Source organism: Lucilia sericata, unplaced genomic scaffold (assembly GCF_015586225.1).
Source record: "Lucilia sericata isolate MDLA Ls3-8-SP2 unplaced genomic scaffold, ASM1558622v1 Contig001118F_arrow, whole genome shotgun sequence".
NCBI classification, from domain to species: Eukaryota; Metazoa; Arthropoda; class Insecta; order Diptera; family Calliphoridae; genus Lucilia; species Lucilia sericata.
In genome coordinates this window covers 97,039-115,553 of record NW_023995090.1, presented here as the reverse complement: position 1 = coordinate 115,553, position 18,515 = coordinate 97,039, and the positions used below count along the sequence as shown (strand labels likewise).

The following is an 18,515-nucleotide window of genomic DNA, read 5'->3' as shown; positions in this document are numbered from 1 at the left end:
ATATCTAACCGTCTTCCCAACAACTGTAGTGTCGATAGTTAAGCTGCACTTCTCTCAATAAACTCTTATACTACCACTTCCCTATTAGTTAGACAATGCAAGAAGGATCTGTTAAGGGGGGGTTGCCTGTCTGACATTAGCCTTGTGTCCCTGCGCATAGCGACTACTATGGTAATGAACAGGCGGATGAGCTTGCCAGAACGGGATCTGTTTTTGATCTTTCCAGCGCCGTTTCAGTAGCAACTCTGTTAGATTTTATCAAGAGCAGTATCCACAGATTATTTTTTCAAAAGACTGAAAATAGATGGAATAACCTTGACACATGTAAAGGAACCAAGTTATTGTAACCCTCCTTCAATTAGGAATGCACAAGACACCTTATAAACCGAAGTAGGCGGTACATATCGAGGCTGATAGCAGTAATAACAGGACACTGGGTGATAGACAGACATGCAAGTCGGCTTGCGCTCCCATTCAACGATCACACTCGCAGTTGCAAAGACAGGAAAAAGAAAGAAACCATCTTCTCTGTGAATGCTCTGCTCTGGCCGTAAAGAGAAACTGCTTCCTTGGCAGTTACTTCATATCTAACCTTGGTGAGATAGCTGGATATAAGATTAATGACATTCTAAGATTTCTCACTGCTACAGGCTTGATCTAATACTATAAATAGTACATCTGACTGGAGTGGTCCGGTCAAAACGGAGACTCTTCGACTCTGCGTGCAGTGAACTACCACGTTAACCAACCAAACGTCATCAACACAAACGCATAATACTCTCTCCACTATAGTGATGTAGAGTATAAAAATTAATAAAATAATTTTTGAGAACCAATGGGCGGAACGAATGACTGATTTTGCAAGCATAGTTTGAAAACTTTTTTTAAATGTGAGTTAAATGGAATGCACATTGATTTAAACATAACGGATGTTTACGTATAAAAACCATATACCATATATGTAGTACTTAATTATTACATATTTATTTAATTTAAACATATGTAAATGTTATTACAGTTTTATTTATATCTGTATTATATATCCATAATCTAAAACAAGTAGGAAATTATAGTCGGGCATGGCCGACCATATAATACCCTACACCATGAGTAAATTTTAACAATTTTTATTTTTTATAAAGAAACTGTTATGTTGAATTTTACCTTAATTCCAAAGTATTTAAGCAATTTATAGATAAAACACAAATTTTCTAAATGAGGCTTTATATAGGAGTATAGGTCAAACATGGGCCGATCCTCATTAAATTTGAGAAAAGGATATATTTTTAAATAACAGTTAGTTATGTTGAGTTTCACTGTGATACAAATGGTTACTTCATTTAAGTTAATTTCATCAAATTGTCTTGAAAATTGCGGCCTGTACCTCGCACACAAGATTTACATGGACAGCCAGACAGCCGGCGGGACAAACGGACGGACATGTCTTAATCGACTCAAAAAGTGATTCTGAATCGATTGGTATACTTTAAGGTGGGTGTAGGACCAATATTTTTGTGTGTTACAAACATCAGCACAAACGTATAATACCGTCCCCACTATAGTGGTATAGGGTATAAAAAGCTTATATTACAGAATTACTATAAAAACGGGGTCATGAAAACGAGAAACATTAAGTTATTGGTCTCATATCGTTAAATAATTTTTATGTTCAGCCTATACTATATGAACATAAAGAGATTAAAAACTATACTTCATTAAAAAATCTTACTAATTAAGTTTTGTTTTTAGTATGTACATATGTATGTATTATAATTTGTTCTGTTCCCTTTTGTATTATTTTCCATTCAATTACTTATTAAAAATTAAGCTACAAAATATTTTTAATGAGTTTCATAAAGGAGAAAATATTCACGAGACACGTGACAACAGGTATTGTTGTCAAGGACTATTTATTCTACAATATTTCCAACTTCAACAGATACACTTTAAATTACATACATACACACAGTTTTACACATCTACAATACAAATAGAAATAAATATTTCTATATTAAGATAGATTTTGTTGAATGATATACAAAAACACACGTTTTAATTAACAGATATACATACATAACTATAAAGGTAAACAAGTAGGAGTGCTATGTACATACATATATTCGGCAGTAACGAATCCTAAATGCCCTGCTGACTTTCTATTGATAAGAAATTTGTGTAAATAGGTTTTCTAACAAATTTAAGATAATTTTATATGGTAACTGTGACAAAATTAATTGCCAATGTTACACACAGTAAGACAAACCTAATATATTCGCCTATTACCATAAGTGAAGGTATAAAAAACAAGTCTTTATATACATGCCTTCGCTGAAATACGTCTAAGTTAGCTAGAAAGACATGAAACAAATAAACAAGCAAAGTTTATAGAACTGATTCATTCCTGAATGTAGACATGATTTTGTTTCACAGGCTTATGTACAGTATTCGGTAAAATTCATAAGGATTCCAATTGAAAATAAGTAAGAAATTATAGTCGGGTGTGGCCGACCATATGACCTACACCAATTGCGAATATTAAATGTGATTCATTTCAATAATGAAGCATTTATGTTGAATCTTATATAGGTTCCAAATAATGTCTGTTTATGTACGGTTGTATGCTGACTGGGAGAAATAAAAGACCGTTTTCAATCATTTTCAACAGCCTTCGTCATTGGATCCAGAGAATAGTATGTGACCCATTTTAACAAATTATATTGAAAATTTGCCAGCTGTAGCGTGCACACAAGGTTTACACGGTAACAAAGACGGACATCATAATCATAGGAGAAAGTGATTCTGAACCGACTGGTTAAGGTCAAATATTTTTGAGTGTTTCCAACATCAGCACATTGTACCAATTTTTGGTTAGATAGTTGTATATTAGATGTAGTTAAGAGATAAAAGGCCCATATCGGAAGGTCCGGTTGCATGGGGGCTAAGACAGAAATTACGCCGATGGTTATACAATTTATTGTTGGAATTATGTTTATATACAACTAATTTGTGTCAAATTTAATCGTGATACTATGGACATGTGGACATTCAAGTCATTTTCTGAAGCGACTTTGTATAGGGGCTAGGGTGAACTGAGGCCCGATCATTAGGACAATCGACAGTGTTATTTATAATTATCTCAAACTTAATTATACTGATTTTTTAGAAAAATAGTGGATAGTCCGGTTGTATGGGGGCTAGGGCAAAAATTGGTCCGATCCTTATAAAATTTAATATCAGGATTTATGTTTATATAAAACTTATTTGTGCCAAATTTCATCGTGGTACTAATATTTATAAGTGAATTTTAGGCATTCAACTCATTTTTCTGAAGGGGACTTTGTGTGGGGTTTACGGGCCCGATCATGACGAAAATTGACAGTGTTATTTATAATTATATCAAACTTAGTTTTTTTTTAAAGATAATAGTATATTTGTCGTAGTTATGAGCTAAAAGGCCCAAATCGGTAGGTCCGGTTGTATGGGGGCTAGTGCAAAAATTGGTTCGATCCTTATAAAATTTAATTTCGAAGTTTGTGTTATAAAGTCTATTTGTGCCAAATTTCATCGTGATACCAGTGTTTATAAGTGAATTGTGGACATTCAAGTCATTATCTGAATGGGATTTTGTATGGAGACTAGGGTCAAATAAAGTCCGATCATTATGAAACTCGACAGTGATATTTATAATTATATCAAAGTTAGTTGTGGCGATTTTTGGGGAGAACGTAGTATATTTGACATAGTTATGAGCTAAAGGGCCCAAATCGGTAGATGCGGTTGTATGCGGGCCATGGTGAAATTCGGCCCGATCCTTATAAAGTTTATGGTCGGGATTTATCTTTATATAGAACTTATTCGTCCCAAATTTCATCGTAATACTAGTGTTTATAAGTGAATTGTGGATATTTAAGTCATTTTTTGAAGGGGGCTTTGTATGGGGATAGGGTTAAATAATGCCCGATCATTATGAAAATTGATAGTGTTATTTATAATTATATCAAACTTAGTTGTGCCGACTTTTGGAGAGATAGTAGTATATTTGACAAAGTAATGAGCTAAAAAGCCCAAATCGGAAGGTCCGGTTATATGGGGGCTAGAGCAAAACTTGGGTCGATCCTTATAAAATTTATTTTCAGTATTTATGTTTATGGTCGGGATTTATCTTTATATAGAACTTATTTGTCCCAAATTTCATCGTAATACTAGTGTTTATAAGTGAATTGTGGATATTTAAGTCATTTTCTGAAGGGGGCTTTGTATGGGGATAGGGTTAAATAATGCCCGATCATTATGAAAATTGACAGTGTTATTTATAATTATATCAAACTTAGTTGTGCCGAATTTTGGAGAGATAGTAGTATATTTGACAAAGTAATGAGCTAAAAAGCCCAAATCGGAAGGTCCGGTTATATGGGGGCTAGGGCAAAACTTGGGTCGATCCTTATAAAATTTATTTTCAGTATTTATGTTTATATAAAACTTATTTATGACAAATTTCATTGTGATACTAATATTTATAAGTGAATTGTGGACACTCAAGTAATTTTCTGAAGTGGACTTTGTATGGGTCTACGGTCAAATAATGTCCGATCTTAACAAAAATGACTAGAATTATAAAGACATATATAAAACTAAATTTTTGTAGGGATAGTAGGTTATTTAACATACATAATTATGAGGTCAAAAGTCATATTCGGGGGTACGGTTGTATGGGGGCTAGGTGAAATAATGGATCGATTTCAACCATTTTCAATAGCATTCGTCCTTGGACCACGTTCCAAATTTCATCAAATTATCTCAAGGGACGGACGGACATAGCTTAAACGACTCAGGAAGTGATTTTGAGCCGATTGGCGTAGGACCAATATTTTTGGGTGTTACAAACTTCAGCACAAACGCATAATAAACAGATAATCTTAAGAGATTTTCGGATGAGGACCTCATATGACAAATTCTAGGTCGAAGTTTGTTTACTTAGATTCGTTTTTGTTTACAATTCCAGAACTTTATGTAAGACAAAGTCATGGACTGTTTTGAACAATTTTCAACTGAATTCATGAGTCAAAAGCAGTTCGTGTATATAATTTAACAACGTACTTCCATTTTTATTAAAACTTGCCATTACTAGTTTGCACTAGTTTATTTCGACCGTCCTTATTATGTTGTCACTATAGTGTAAAATATACGTTTAGTGAGAATTGTAAAACTCAAATCGTAACTAAACTTTTTGTTGTGCTAAAAAATAAATTATTATTTAAATCAGTCATACTTTTTTCTGTTGTGTATGTACCTAAAATCGACAATAATATTAATTATTTAAGGAAAATCTTAAATTACGAAATAAAACGAATTTTCATTGTCTCATCAAACTTTTTTTTTATTGTCATGGACAATCACTTCTTCACAAAATGAATAAAGTTTTCCACCCTGTCATTATTAATAAATAAAACCCACACCCACACTGCCTGCCAACAAAAATTGTTTATTAAAGATTTGTTGAAATCTTTTAATACCTTCAACATTTATATAAAAATCAAACTCAATGGGACGTAGACTTTTATCTTAAATGTAAAAAATAAATTTATTTATTTCGGTTGTTTAACAATCCGTAATAGCAACAAATTTTCCTGAGTTTGAAAAAAAAAACTCCCAAGTAATTCCTCAAGTTTACCCTTTTACTAAATAAAATAAAGGAAAACCATTTATTTATTTGTTTAAACCTCCGTGATACTTTTGAGTGATTTTAAGCGTAAAGATGATGAAAGCAATAAAAGATACTTCAACAATAAGGTGTTAATTGCGGAAAACATTTTTTTTCTCTTTTTGCATTTATTTCATCTGGTACTTTTAGACTAAAGCTAAATGATTTATAGTCGCATTAAAAAAAAAGGTTTTATTTATAAAGGAAATATATAGGAAACAATTTCGTTCTAATGGTATAAATATGTTTATTTGACAAAAGAACAACAACAAAGAAACATTATTTGTTGCTAAAAATAATTGTATATAAATATTACTTCAACTTGTTTAGATTTCAAACATTCATAAAAATTTCTCTTCTTAATTCAATGATTTTTTAAATCATTTAATACCCCCGAATGAAGTATCAAATAATTGTCAGGAAGGACTCTCGTGTATATAAGGAGAAATGTCATAAAGAGAGTTATAAACTGAATGAACATCAATAAAGTGGTGGCAGGATATCGCATGCATTTCATATTTCTAGGCAGCATACTGTACCTACCTATATAACTTATGCATGAAATCGAAGTGCTTTACATGAACACCTCACTTGATGTCCTAACTTCGCGGTGGTCTTTTTCATCCAACTTGCATACCGGTAATTTTCCTATCCTACAAGCCGGTGGTAATTTTTGTTCATGGTTCTGCCGGTCTATGTAAAAGCACTTTGGTTAAGTACTCGAGCTATCTAAACTCTGACCATTGCTGCTCTGACCGTTGCTTAACTTACGATATGCAAAAACATCACTTCCGTTTACATTCACTATAGGTATCTAAGATCCACCAATGCTAAGTCTTCCAGTCACTCCTCTGTAGGATATCTGTTGTCTCGGAAACAGCATCGAATTTATCCCAAATTATAGTCTGTTCATCAGCTTTTTAACCAACATTCTCTTCCCGCGAATTTGGGTTTAATCTAAAATCACTACATACACCCCAAAGGGACCTTTCCAATAACCAAGGCAAGATAAATACCAAAGCACTGCCCTGTAGATTACCGGTTCCCGTAGTACCAGATTATGTGGTTCTCTAGTTCGTCAAGTTCGCCATGTCAAATCATTCGAAAGAAAGACCGAAGGTAAAGTTGATCATCAACAGTTTATATTCTCTGCAGACAAGAGATATTGGTAGCACTTCTTTTCCCCGAGATTACAATAATACTAATACAGAAATGTTTTAAAAATTTGTTGACAAAAAAGGAGATGATTCTGGGCCGATTGGTATTCTTTAAGGTGGGTGTAGGATCAATATTTTTGGGTATTACAAACATCAGCATAAACACATAATACCCTCCCCTCTATAGTAGTGTAGGGTGCCGCGGAAATAGTATTAAAATTTCCAGCCAATTCTACTTCACTTTCTTCAGAACAACACCACCCCCTCCCCGGGGGGCATGTTACCTTGATGAAATCTCCATGTTGGTGTTATTCCTTGGAATGATTTGACATGGGGTCTAACCAGAGCACCAATTAATCTGCCACTACAGGTGGCCAGTTGCTCGCAGGACTTGTCCTGGCCTGGCAGTTGGTTGAGGTTCCTTCGGGATCTACGTAGTGACTGTGGTTTACACCCAAATTCGCGGGGAGAGAATGTTGGTTCAAGGACTGATATATCCAAATGCCATATATGTCTGGTGCTGCCATCTCAACAGATGTCACTGGGTGATGTGGCAAAACAACTTATACTGGATGAACCCGTTGAGTATCTCTTACTTTTCGCGTAGTAGGGCGCCAGTATAGATTGGGGAATTCTCACGTTGACACTTAATAGTTGCCTGTCATCCCACAGATCGTTATGGTTTGAGAATGGAACTAAAGTAATTGGTGAACTATCGGGAAAAACTCCTCTGCCGACAGTAGACTTTCGTGCTACGCGAGGTCCGTTCTCTCAACTTGTCGGGGCAATTATTGAGTTCGAATTGACTTTGGAAATTCCTACATCTTTTGTCACATTATTTGACATACAGAGGGATCCCGATTTATTCGGACTACCAAATACGTCTCCAGGTGCTGATGCCGAATCAACAGAGCCATCTCAGAAGTGTGGTTGCGCGGGCTTTAAGAGGTTAAGGATTGGGTTATTAATTGATGGGGATTGCATTTTAAATAATGTAATCTTTCATGACACCATAATTCCGTTATACCGGAAGATTGATTTCACCTGATGTTGGGGTAGTTTCCCCTTCTATTGACTTTAGACCAGTGATTGCTTTTTCCTTGTCGGGGTTTGCATTGGGATTGATCCCATGCTGTCTGCCATTACGCAACGGGGCTACTATGGCAAGAGATTAGATAGCTCGAATACTTCAGCAAAGTGCTTGTACATCGACCGGCTCAGCCATGTACAAAAATTGCCACCTTAGTTCTTCATAGCAGGGGGGTAATTCTCGCAGTCGTGATCGAAGTAAAATTCGAATCGAAATTAATTTCGATAGTGCGTAATTTTCTCATGATGTTACTCGATACGAAACGAATCGAGTTGTTGCTTCAGTGTTGTAAAAAACTTTCATAATATATTTTACAATTGTTGGTGAACAACTTTAATATTTATATTTTGTATTATTTTATTTGCATTAATTTGTTATTTTTCTCTTTAACAATTTAAGTTATTTTTTTTGAATTTCATTGCTAGTGTGAACAATGCACATAAAAGCTTACGCACTTTTTTGTTTAATTTTGGTAGTTCTATGCAGATTTACTTAAATGAGATTTATTTTCTCTCATTAAAGTAAATGCAGTAAAAGAAGTGCGAAAAATACTGGTTTTTTGCTACGCACTTTTTACCATATTCGCATGTATGTAAATATGTATGTTATATGCGTAAGCTATATTTAAATATTGATACGCACTTTTTTTGGCTCTTTTTAAATTGAAATTATTATTAAAATTCACTTGCTTTTACTGCCTCGCTGCGAACAGAAGATTTTTCATACATTTAATTATATTTAATTAGTTTCCAAATATTTAATAAAATTAAATAACGGTTTAAATAAATACCCTACATAAGAGTTTAAGGATTTTTATTCCGTTTAAATAAAAATTATTGAAAATTATTTTAACTTAGAAAAGTTAAAATCTCGTACATTATTTGGTGCCGAAACCCGGGACTGATGAATAATTGTGTGCTATTTGGAGTAACGAATTGGAATCTTATTGCCCTTAGAACTGCTTGCTTTGCGATTGGAACTTGGCTCTAGAACTTCTTTGGAAAAATCGCTTGTAGTCTTGAAGATATTTTGAAAAGTGAAACTTGCTGCAACGAATAAAATAAGGTTTGGAACTCTGCGTTACAGTTACCTTAATTTGTGGTTTCTGGAAAACTGTATGTATGCATAACATTTTGTATTATACAATACTGAAAATAAAAAAGTGTTTTGAACAAAATGGCGGATATTCACCATCTTATTGAGGATCAAAAAGATTTATTTTTAAATTTAAAACGTACTGCTAGGTTATATAATTCAAGACAGCATAAAACGCATGGCTTCGCACAATCTGTTTTAGACGAAATAGAATCAAATTTTTTGCAATTTAAAGACGGGAATACCCAATTATGCGCTGTAGTCCGTGACAATACTATTAATACAGAAAATATTCCGTATTTCGAAGACGATGTTTATTATCAATTTCAAGACGAGTTTCTTACCCTTAAAAGCCAATTGCTCGATTTCATGGATTCTTCTGTTACTCGTTCTCCTGGAATTCAGTCCAGTACGTTTGCTGGTCCCTCTCATTCTAGAAATGAAACCTTTTCGCTTCAGGCTCGTTTGCCGAAGATTGATTTGCCAGTTTTTAGTGGTGATTACCTCACTTGGATGTCTTATCAGGACATGTTCGTTTCGTTAGTCCATAATAATTCTGGGCTAACTGATGTTCAAAAATTTTGTTTTTTGAAAAATTCTTGTAAAGGAACTCCTTTGGATATCGTGAACGAATATCCAGCAACGGATTCAAGCTACGTTTTAGCATGGACCGCTCTACAGAATAGATATCATAATAAAAGAAAAATAGTTGATACTATTTTTAAAAAACTGTTTGCTATACCTTCGTCTGATGGCTCTTCCAAAAGCATTCAGACGATTTTAGACACAACACGAACTAGTATTGCCCTACTACGTACTTTAGAAATAAACACCGAAGGTGAGCATGCTATGCTTATTTATATGACAGTAAATAAGCTAGATGTACAAACCCGAAAGGAATGGGAGCAATCGCTTAATGCCTCGACTCAAATCCCTCCTATTGAAGACTTGTTCAAATTTTTGGAATCAACTTTTCGAACATTAGAAACTATTTCTGATCAGACTGATTCAAGCCCTAATGTTCCTTTTTCGAAACCAAAAACCCCACAACATCAAAATAAAAGTAGAAACAATTTACGACGTTATGTAAATGCTGCTTCCACAAGTACCGACTACAACTGCCCCTGCTGCAATAAGCGTCACCTTCTTTTCAAGTGTTTCAAGTTTTCTGCTTTACCATCTAGTGAAAAAAGAGATTTTTTGAATTCAAAGCGAATATGTCGAAATTGTTTAACCCCAGGCCACTTTAGTAACAAATGTCATGTAGCTTCTCGCTGTCAAGTCTGCCAACAAAACCACCATACCACTGTTCATAATGAGTATTTTATAAATCATGTTTCTAATACTCCGACCCCTGAACCTGTTATACCTTCTCAAACATCCTCGTCTTCTCAAGGTATTGAAAACGTTACCGCTCATGTCGTTGACAATAGTAAAACATCTAACAGGAGGAAAAGGCCCCAAGTTCTCCTCGCTACGATGCGTGTTGTTTTAAAAACCCCTCAGGGAGATTTTGTTTTGCGTGCTCTTCTTGATCAATGTGCTCAAGCAACCTTTATAACCAAAAAGGCTGCAGATGCCTTAAACTTATCTTATAAAAGGAACTTTGTGGAAATATGCGGTGTAGGTGGAAACCAATCTACTATTTCAAAGCAATACGTTAATTTTGCAATATTCTCAAGAATCGAAACAAATTTTAAAATAGATTGCGAGGCTTTGGTTCTTCCGAAAATAACGGCATATCAACCTATGGCTATAAACGAAACATTATTACCGGATTTAAAGAAATTTTCATTAGCTGATCCTTATTTTTCGAAACCTAGTGAAATTGACCTTTTGTTAGGAGGAGATGTATACGGAGATATCATATTACCTCAGCAACAAAAATTTGAAAGTGGTTTATTCTTACAACTCACACATTTCGGTTGGATAGTTTCTGGCCCCTCACATGATAACTCATCTGAGCACATCATCACAGTAAATGTTTGTTCATTAGATAAGCAATTGCTGTCCTTTTGGGAACAAGAAGAATTGCTGGAAAAAAGAGCTTTGACAGAAGAAGAAATCCTTTGCGAACAACATTTCAAAAGCACTACTTCTCGTGATTCATCTGGGCGTTACACCGTATCACTGCCATTTAAATCATTGCTTAAAGGCCTCCCGCTTCCAGTCTTTGGTCATACGGATTATGCAGCACTTTCTCGTTTAAAGAATGTTGAGTCAAAATGTAAATTGAATAAGAACTTTGGAAAACTTTATCTAGATTTTATGAAAGAGTATGAATGTCTCGGACATATGGAAAAGGTCGGTACCTATCCACGTGATTTAGAAAAAAATGGTTTCTTTTTGCCTCATCATGGTGTGTTAAGAGAGAGTAGTTCTACTACTAAATTGAGGGTAGTTTTTGATGGTAGCTGTAAAAGGTCTGCTCAATCTTCCTTGAATGAGGAACTAGCACCTGGTCCTGCATTGCAAAATGATTTGCCCACAATTATAAATCGGTGGAGACGTTTTAAAATTGGGTTTCGGGCAGATTTGGAGAAGATGTTCCGACAAATACTTGTGGTACAGGAACAACGAAAGTTTCAACAAATTTTGTGGAGAAATAGTGGCTCTGAACAGATATCAATTTATAAGCTCTCAACGGTTACTTATGGAACTACACCCGCTCCTTTTCTTTCGATTAGGGTTTTACAACAACTAGCGTTGGACGAAAAGGAAAAATATCCGATGGCATGTAATGTGCTCAATTCAGATACTTATGTCGATGACGTAATTTCTGGAGCTGATAGTCTATCTGAAGCTTACCATTTGCATACTCAATTATGTAGTTTACTTAATGAAGGCAAGTTTAATTTACGTAAATGGACAACAAACTCGAAGGAATTGCTAGAATTGATTCCTGTAGACTACAGAGAAAAATCTGATATATTTGAACTAAATCAACCTAATACCGTAAAGGCTCTTGGACTCGAGTGGAACACGATAGACGACTGCTTTTCATTTAAGATCAATATTGAAGATACATCAGTAGTTACCAAAAGAAGTTTACTCTCAGACTCAGCAAAACTTTATGACCCTTTAGGCTGGCTTTCCCCTACTACAATTCTTGCTAAAATTGAATTTCAAAATTTGTGGTTGCTTGGCATTGAATGGAATGATCGCTTACCTGACGCTATGCAAAAAAGATGGTTAACATACCGCGAAAATCTAAAGTTTCTTGAAAGAATTAAAATTCCTCGTTGGATCGGAACGTTTAAATGTGGTTCAATTGAAATTCATGGTTTTTCCGATTCATCTAAGTTGGCTTACGCGGCTGCTGTCTACGCTAAGACTATTTCAGATTTGGGTACAAAAGTGTATTTAATACAAGCGAAAACTAAAGTAGGTCCTATAAAGCGGTTAACTATACCTCGAATGGAATTATGTGCTGCTACTTTATTGGCTAAATTAGTTGACAGAATAACTTCTTCACTTGATCAAGATATTTCAAATGTTTATTATTGGACTGATAGTACAACTGTACTTTCGTGGATACGTGGTCAGTCATTTAAGTGGCCCGTATATGTTGGAAACAGAGTGGCAGAAATCCAACGCAGATGTCATGCTTCTCAATGGCGATACATATCTACACGTGAAAATCCTGCTGACTGCGCTTCCCGTGGTATATCTTCGAATGAATTGGTTGAACATGAACTATGGTGGCATGGCCCTAAATGGCTATCGGAACCTGCAGAAAATTGGCCAAAACAACCGAAACTAAATCTAAATGAAATGGATGAAATTTCTACTGAACCAACTTTAAATATGCACTCGGTTGTAGCTGAAATAAAACAATATCCAGAAATATTAACAAGATTTTCTTCACTTTGCAAATTGATACGTGTTACTGCATACATATTTCGTTTTAAACACAATACTCAAAACTATAAACATTCACAAATAAAAGGTAACGGTAAGATGACAGGGTTTCTTTCAACCGAAGAACTAAAATTTGCTCGTTTAAGGCTTGTTAAACTTTCACAAGAGGTGGATTTTTTGCAAGAGATTTCTGAACTTCAAAAGAGAGGTCAAATTATAAAAAATAGCGCTTTAGCTCAACTTTGCCCATTTTTTGACTCCTCTCAAATACTTAGAGTTGGCGGTAGAATTCAAAATTCTGACCTTGATTATTGTTCTAAACACCCAATTTTACTTAAAAAGCAAAATCCTTTGACTAATTTATTATTTCTAGATGCACACATAAAAACTTTACATGGCGGTTTAATCCAAATGCAAGCTTACGTCCTACGGGAATATTGGATAATATCAAGTAGAAGTATTGCTAAACGTGTCTTGCGAAAATGTATAACGTGTTTCAAATATAACGCAAAGGCAGCCCAGCAGATGATGGGAAATCTCCCTAGTGTTCGTCTTAAACCTGCTCGTCCGTTTAAGCACAGTGGAGTTGACTATGCCGGTCCAATTGCTATAAAACAATCCACTGCAAGAAACTCAGTAACTACAAAGGGCTACATTTGTTTGTTTATATGTATGACTACGAAAGCTTTACACTTGGAAGCAGTAACAAACCTGTCAACCGATGCTTTTTTGGCCGCTTTCAGGCGTTTCGTGTCCCGCCGTGGCCCTTGTACCGACTTGTACTCAGACTGTGGTACGAACTTTGTTGGAGCTAATAAGGAGCTACAAATTCTTTATAATCGCAGCAAATCATCGATTTCATATGAGATAAGCGACTGCCTGGCCGCAAATGGTACGAAATGGCATTTTATACCTCCAGCCTCTCCAAACTTTGGTGGTCTTTGGGAGGCTGGCGTGAAGTCTACAAAACACCACTTAAAGAGAGTGATGCAGAACCGTATTTTGACATTTGAGGAGCTTACAACGCTTTTAGCCCAGATTGAGAGCTGTTTGAATTCCAGACCCTTGTGCCCTCTAAATTCCGAACCATCTGACTGCAATGCGCTCACCCCAGCTCATTTCTTGATTGGGGAACCTACTCTATGTGTTCCGGAAGAAGATTTACTGGATGTCAACATTGATCGACTAAATAGATGGAAAACCGTCGAAAAGCTGAAGCAACATTTTTGGCGACGTTGGTGTAACGAATGGCTGTGTCGACTTCAAGCTAGGCCCAAATGGCTCAAAATAACTGAAAACCCTAAAATTGGTGATTTAGTGGTCGTATTCGATGAACGAGGTGCCCCTGGAGAATGGCCGCTTGCCCGAATCCAAGATATTCATCCCGGCAAAGATGGTTGTGTAAGGGTGGTCACTCTATTTTCAAACAGAAAAACATTTAAACGCCCAATGTCTAAAGTTGCCCTGTTACCTACAAATGATAGCTTTAATGCCGAAGAAAATGATTACAACTTTAAACTACATGGTGATGATGATTCTTCCTCGGTTTAAGCACTGTCGTCCTTAGTGGGGGAGAATGTTGGTGAACAACTTTAATATTTATATTTTGTATTATTTTATTTGCATTAATTTGTTATTTTTCTCTTTAACAATTTAAGTTATTTTTTTTGAATTTCATTGCTAGTGTGAACAATGCACATAAAAGCTTACGCACTTTTTTGTTTAATTTTGGTAGTTCTATGCAGATTTACTTAAATGAGATTTATTTTCTCTCATTAAAGTAAATGCAGTAAAAGAAGTGCGAAAAATACTGGTTTTTTGCTACGCACTTTTTACCATATTCGCATGTATGTAAATATGTATGTTATATGCGTAAGCTATATTTAAATATTGATACGCACTTTTTTTGGCTCTTTTTAAATTGAAATTATTATTAAAATTCACTTGCTTTTACTGCCTCGCTGCGAACAGAAGATTTTTCATACATTTAATTATATTTAATTAGTTTCCAAATATTTAATAAAATTAAATAACGGTTTAAATAAATACCCTACATAAGAGTTTAAGGATTTTTATTCCGTTTAAATAAAAATTATTGAAAATTATTTTAACTTAGAAAAGTTAAAATCTCGTACAACAATACTAAACGAAATGTTAACAAAACTCATATGTTTCATTAAAATTCAAAAATTTAAAGCAAAATTTAAAAAAAAAAATTAAATTAAAATATAAATATGGAGTATAATTGCAGAGAGGAGTTTTTTATGCAAAATATAATATTCTAAATGATATGTAAATACAACATGGATGTTTGTTTATTTATTTACTTTTATTTATTTGGCAGATATTGGCTTCATTGATTGGACCCATTTTGGATTATAGGCATGTTTTATTGGTGGGTCACAAACATTTAATTTAGCAGCGATTTGTTCCTATCGTTGAACTGTAGTTTAAAATCAAAATTTAGGTGGACAAAATTAAAAATCTGTATTTTCTGAATTTGGCTAAATAAAGGGGGTTTCAAATGGACGTTTCATGAAAGAATCGCGAGAAATTCAAATATTGGATCATATTTATACCCTACACTACTATAGTGGGGAGGGTATTATGCGTTTGTGCTGATATTTATAACACCCAAAAATATTGGTCCAACACCTTCCTTAAAGTATACCAATCGTCTCTGAGTCGATTTAGCTATGTCCGTCCATCCGTCTGCGTGTCCATATAAACCTTTGATGAAATTTGGTACATACTCTGCAAAGATCAAAGCCTATTGAAAAGTGTTAAAATTATTTCGCCTAGCCCTCATACAATTGTAATCCCCCCCCCCCAAATACGGTTTTAGAACTAATTATGTTAAATTGTATTGTATCTCTACAAAAATCGCTAATACTTAGTTTTATACAAGCCTAAATGATACTACAGATCAATCATCTGACACTAGCCCCCATACAAAGTCCTCTTCAGAAAATGACTTGAAGGTAAAAATTCATTTATAAACACTAATATCACGATGAAATTCTGCATAAATAACTTTAATGTAGACCTAAATCCCTCTGTCAAAATTTGTAAGGATAGACCCATATTTATCCTTGCCCCTTATTTGCTCTCTTTCAGAAAATTACTTTTTTTAAACCAATAAACAACTTCAATGGTTTATTATTTAAAATAATTAACATTTTTACATACTACACAGTGGTGTAGGGTATCATATGATCGGTCACACCCCAATACCACATTGAAATCCATATTTCAAAATCCATATTTCACACAGAAAAAATTAATTTTAAAAAATTTTCAATTAAACGATTAATTAAAAATTTTAAAAGGGTTCAATTCATTTTGTATTTGATTCATAAAAATGTATAATCAAATACGTATTTAACAACAACAAAAATAGAAAAAAATAAAAATTTTGTATACGAAATCAATTATAAGTAGTAATTGAATATACAATTTTTGTTATAGGTTGAACTTCAAAAAATAAAATAATTGAAAACGAGGTTTTGGTAATTGAAATCGTTTTTCAGTTTTTTCTGTGCATATTGAAATCCATATTTCAAGTATTGGAATAAGCTTTTATTAAATGTAAATTCTATATACATGGAACCAAATACATAATGACTATATATTTATTTCTTAAAGAAACTTTCAAGGAATGTCTGCAATAAAATTATAACCGCCAACACCCGTTATTTCCCTTTTGAAGTATTTGGCATTAACCTCTTGTGATTTGCCATTAAATTGCCAAGGATTTATTTTGGCATAATTCATTTTTGACTTAAAAGTATTCCATTTATTATTTTTTCCCAGATTTAATAAAATTCATGTTTTTTCTCATAAATTTTTTCCACAAAAACTTACTTTGAAAGCAATTTTGCTTTCGAGAAAAAACTCGAAAGGTTTCATTCGAACGATTGCTCGTTATCGAATGCCATCATAAGAAATTTCGAAACGTTTTATTCGTTATCGAATAAGAGAATCCAAAAAGTAAAAAAAACTCGTACCATCGAATATAAATTCGTACGTATACGAATGTGAGAATTAGCCACCAGGATCCAGGGGCGCGAGGAAGATCGTCTGAAGTATATGCACTTTAATCTAACGATTGATAGAGTAGTTCTGTAGAAGTAGCACACATTTTATGGAATGATGCTATGAGCTTAACCTTCGGATTGAAATATTGTACCATCCAAAGTTCATACAAAATCAATTTCTATCGGAAAACAATCAATCATTGGTTATTACACATGAGTTATTATTTCGAACTATAGCAGTTAAATGTTATTTTAGCGAATTTCAACAAAAATAAGTCTCCAGGAAAGGATGTCATTTCAGCACTGGTTTTGAAGGAGTGCTCTTCGATGCTATCTCGTCCATTAGCTAATCTTTCTGGCCAGTGAATTTCCTACACGCTGGAAGATTGCAAATGTTTAGCCAATCCAAAAAACGGAGAGTCTAACAATTCTGAAAATTATTGCCCAACTGCAGTTTCAAATGTTATATAAACTATGGTAAACTACCATCTTGTAAAATATTTAGAGTTCCAAAATGTACTTAACTTAGTATGGCTTTATTAGTGGTCGTTTTACGAGAGCCTTCCCCTCGAATAAATGAGGTGCAATTACTATTTTGTCGAAATTAAAGTGGTGGTCTATGAATTTCTATACGATGTGGCATGTTGCACTTTTATTAAAACGAATTACTTTTGGCGTCGGTAATTACTTCTCTCAATTATATTGAGCTTTCTCAGATATCAGATATATACGAGATATTATAAATGGTATCTGACACATTGGATCACGGTCGCAATGTGAAGCGTGTTTGACTGGTCTATTTATATTACAACTGAATTTAGAGAAATTAAAAAACTTGGTTCCAAAAACCACTTATTTATGTATAAAACATGTTGGTGGATTGCTCAAGATACTACAGAGAGAGAGAAAGAGTTATTTAGTCGTACTGTACGTATGTGAAACAAACTTCCACCAAAAGTTTATCCTAATACTTGCAATGTAAGGAAATTTAAATGGAATCCACTACTGCCTCCATTCTACTTACAACACAATGCACTGCGTGAGTGGTGTTCATCCCCTGAGTGCGTCGTCCAACAAAAAATTTTAAATCCCCCTTTTGCAAACTTGTAAGTATTAAGTGTAGCGTATTATAAAGTCGATCTTTTATATTCCATTTTCCGAAAAACATTGTAAATAAAACGCATTTCTTCTGAATATAGCCTGGTATATCTCCCTTTAAATTATCTTTCGGATAATCAGTATCTTGAACAAATGAGCAATAAATCACTTACAATTACAGCAGCCTTTACAAGTGTATAGTAGTAAAATAGAAACTATGTTTATCTGTTACATAGATGTTCTAAACATCTTTAGCACCTTGCATCTTTAAAAATATTTTTTAAGTTCTCTATAAGTATTACTTAGTATTTTGCAATAATTTATAAACATATATTTTTACAAAACATATTACATCCAATATAAAATAAAGAGTATTTTCTTAAAGTTTTGTAAAAATAGAATAATAACATTTTCTGCTCTACAAATTTAGCCAATTTATTATGTGTTATTTGTAACACATGTGCGTGCATGTCCGG

At 34.1% G+C, this 18,515-nt stretch overlaps 1 protein-coding gene across 1 annotated transcript; it reads left to right on the top strand.

The window, feature by feature from the left end:
• The first annotated feature begins 9,124 nt into the window (after positions 1-9,124).
• On the top strand, positions 9,125-14,455 carry LOC119610101. The gene has a single exon (XM_037965200.1). The coding sequence runs from the start codon at positions 9,125-9,127 to the stop codon at positions 14,453-14,455; it is 5,331 nt and encodes a 1,776-aa protein (XP_037821128.1).
• Positions 14,456-18,515: the final 4,060 nt, after the last annotated feature.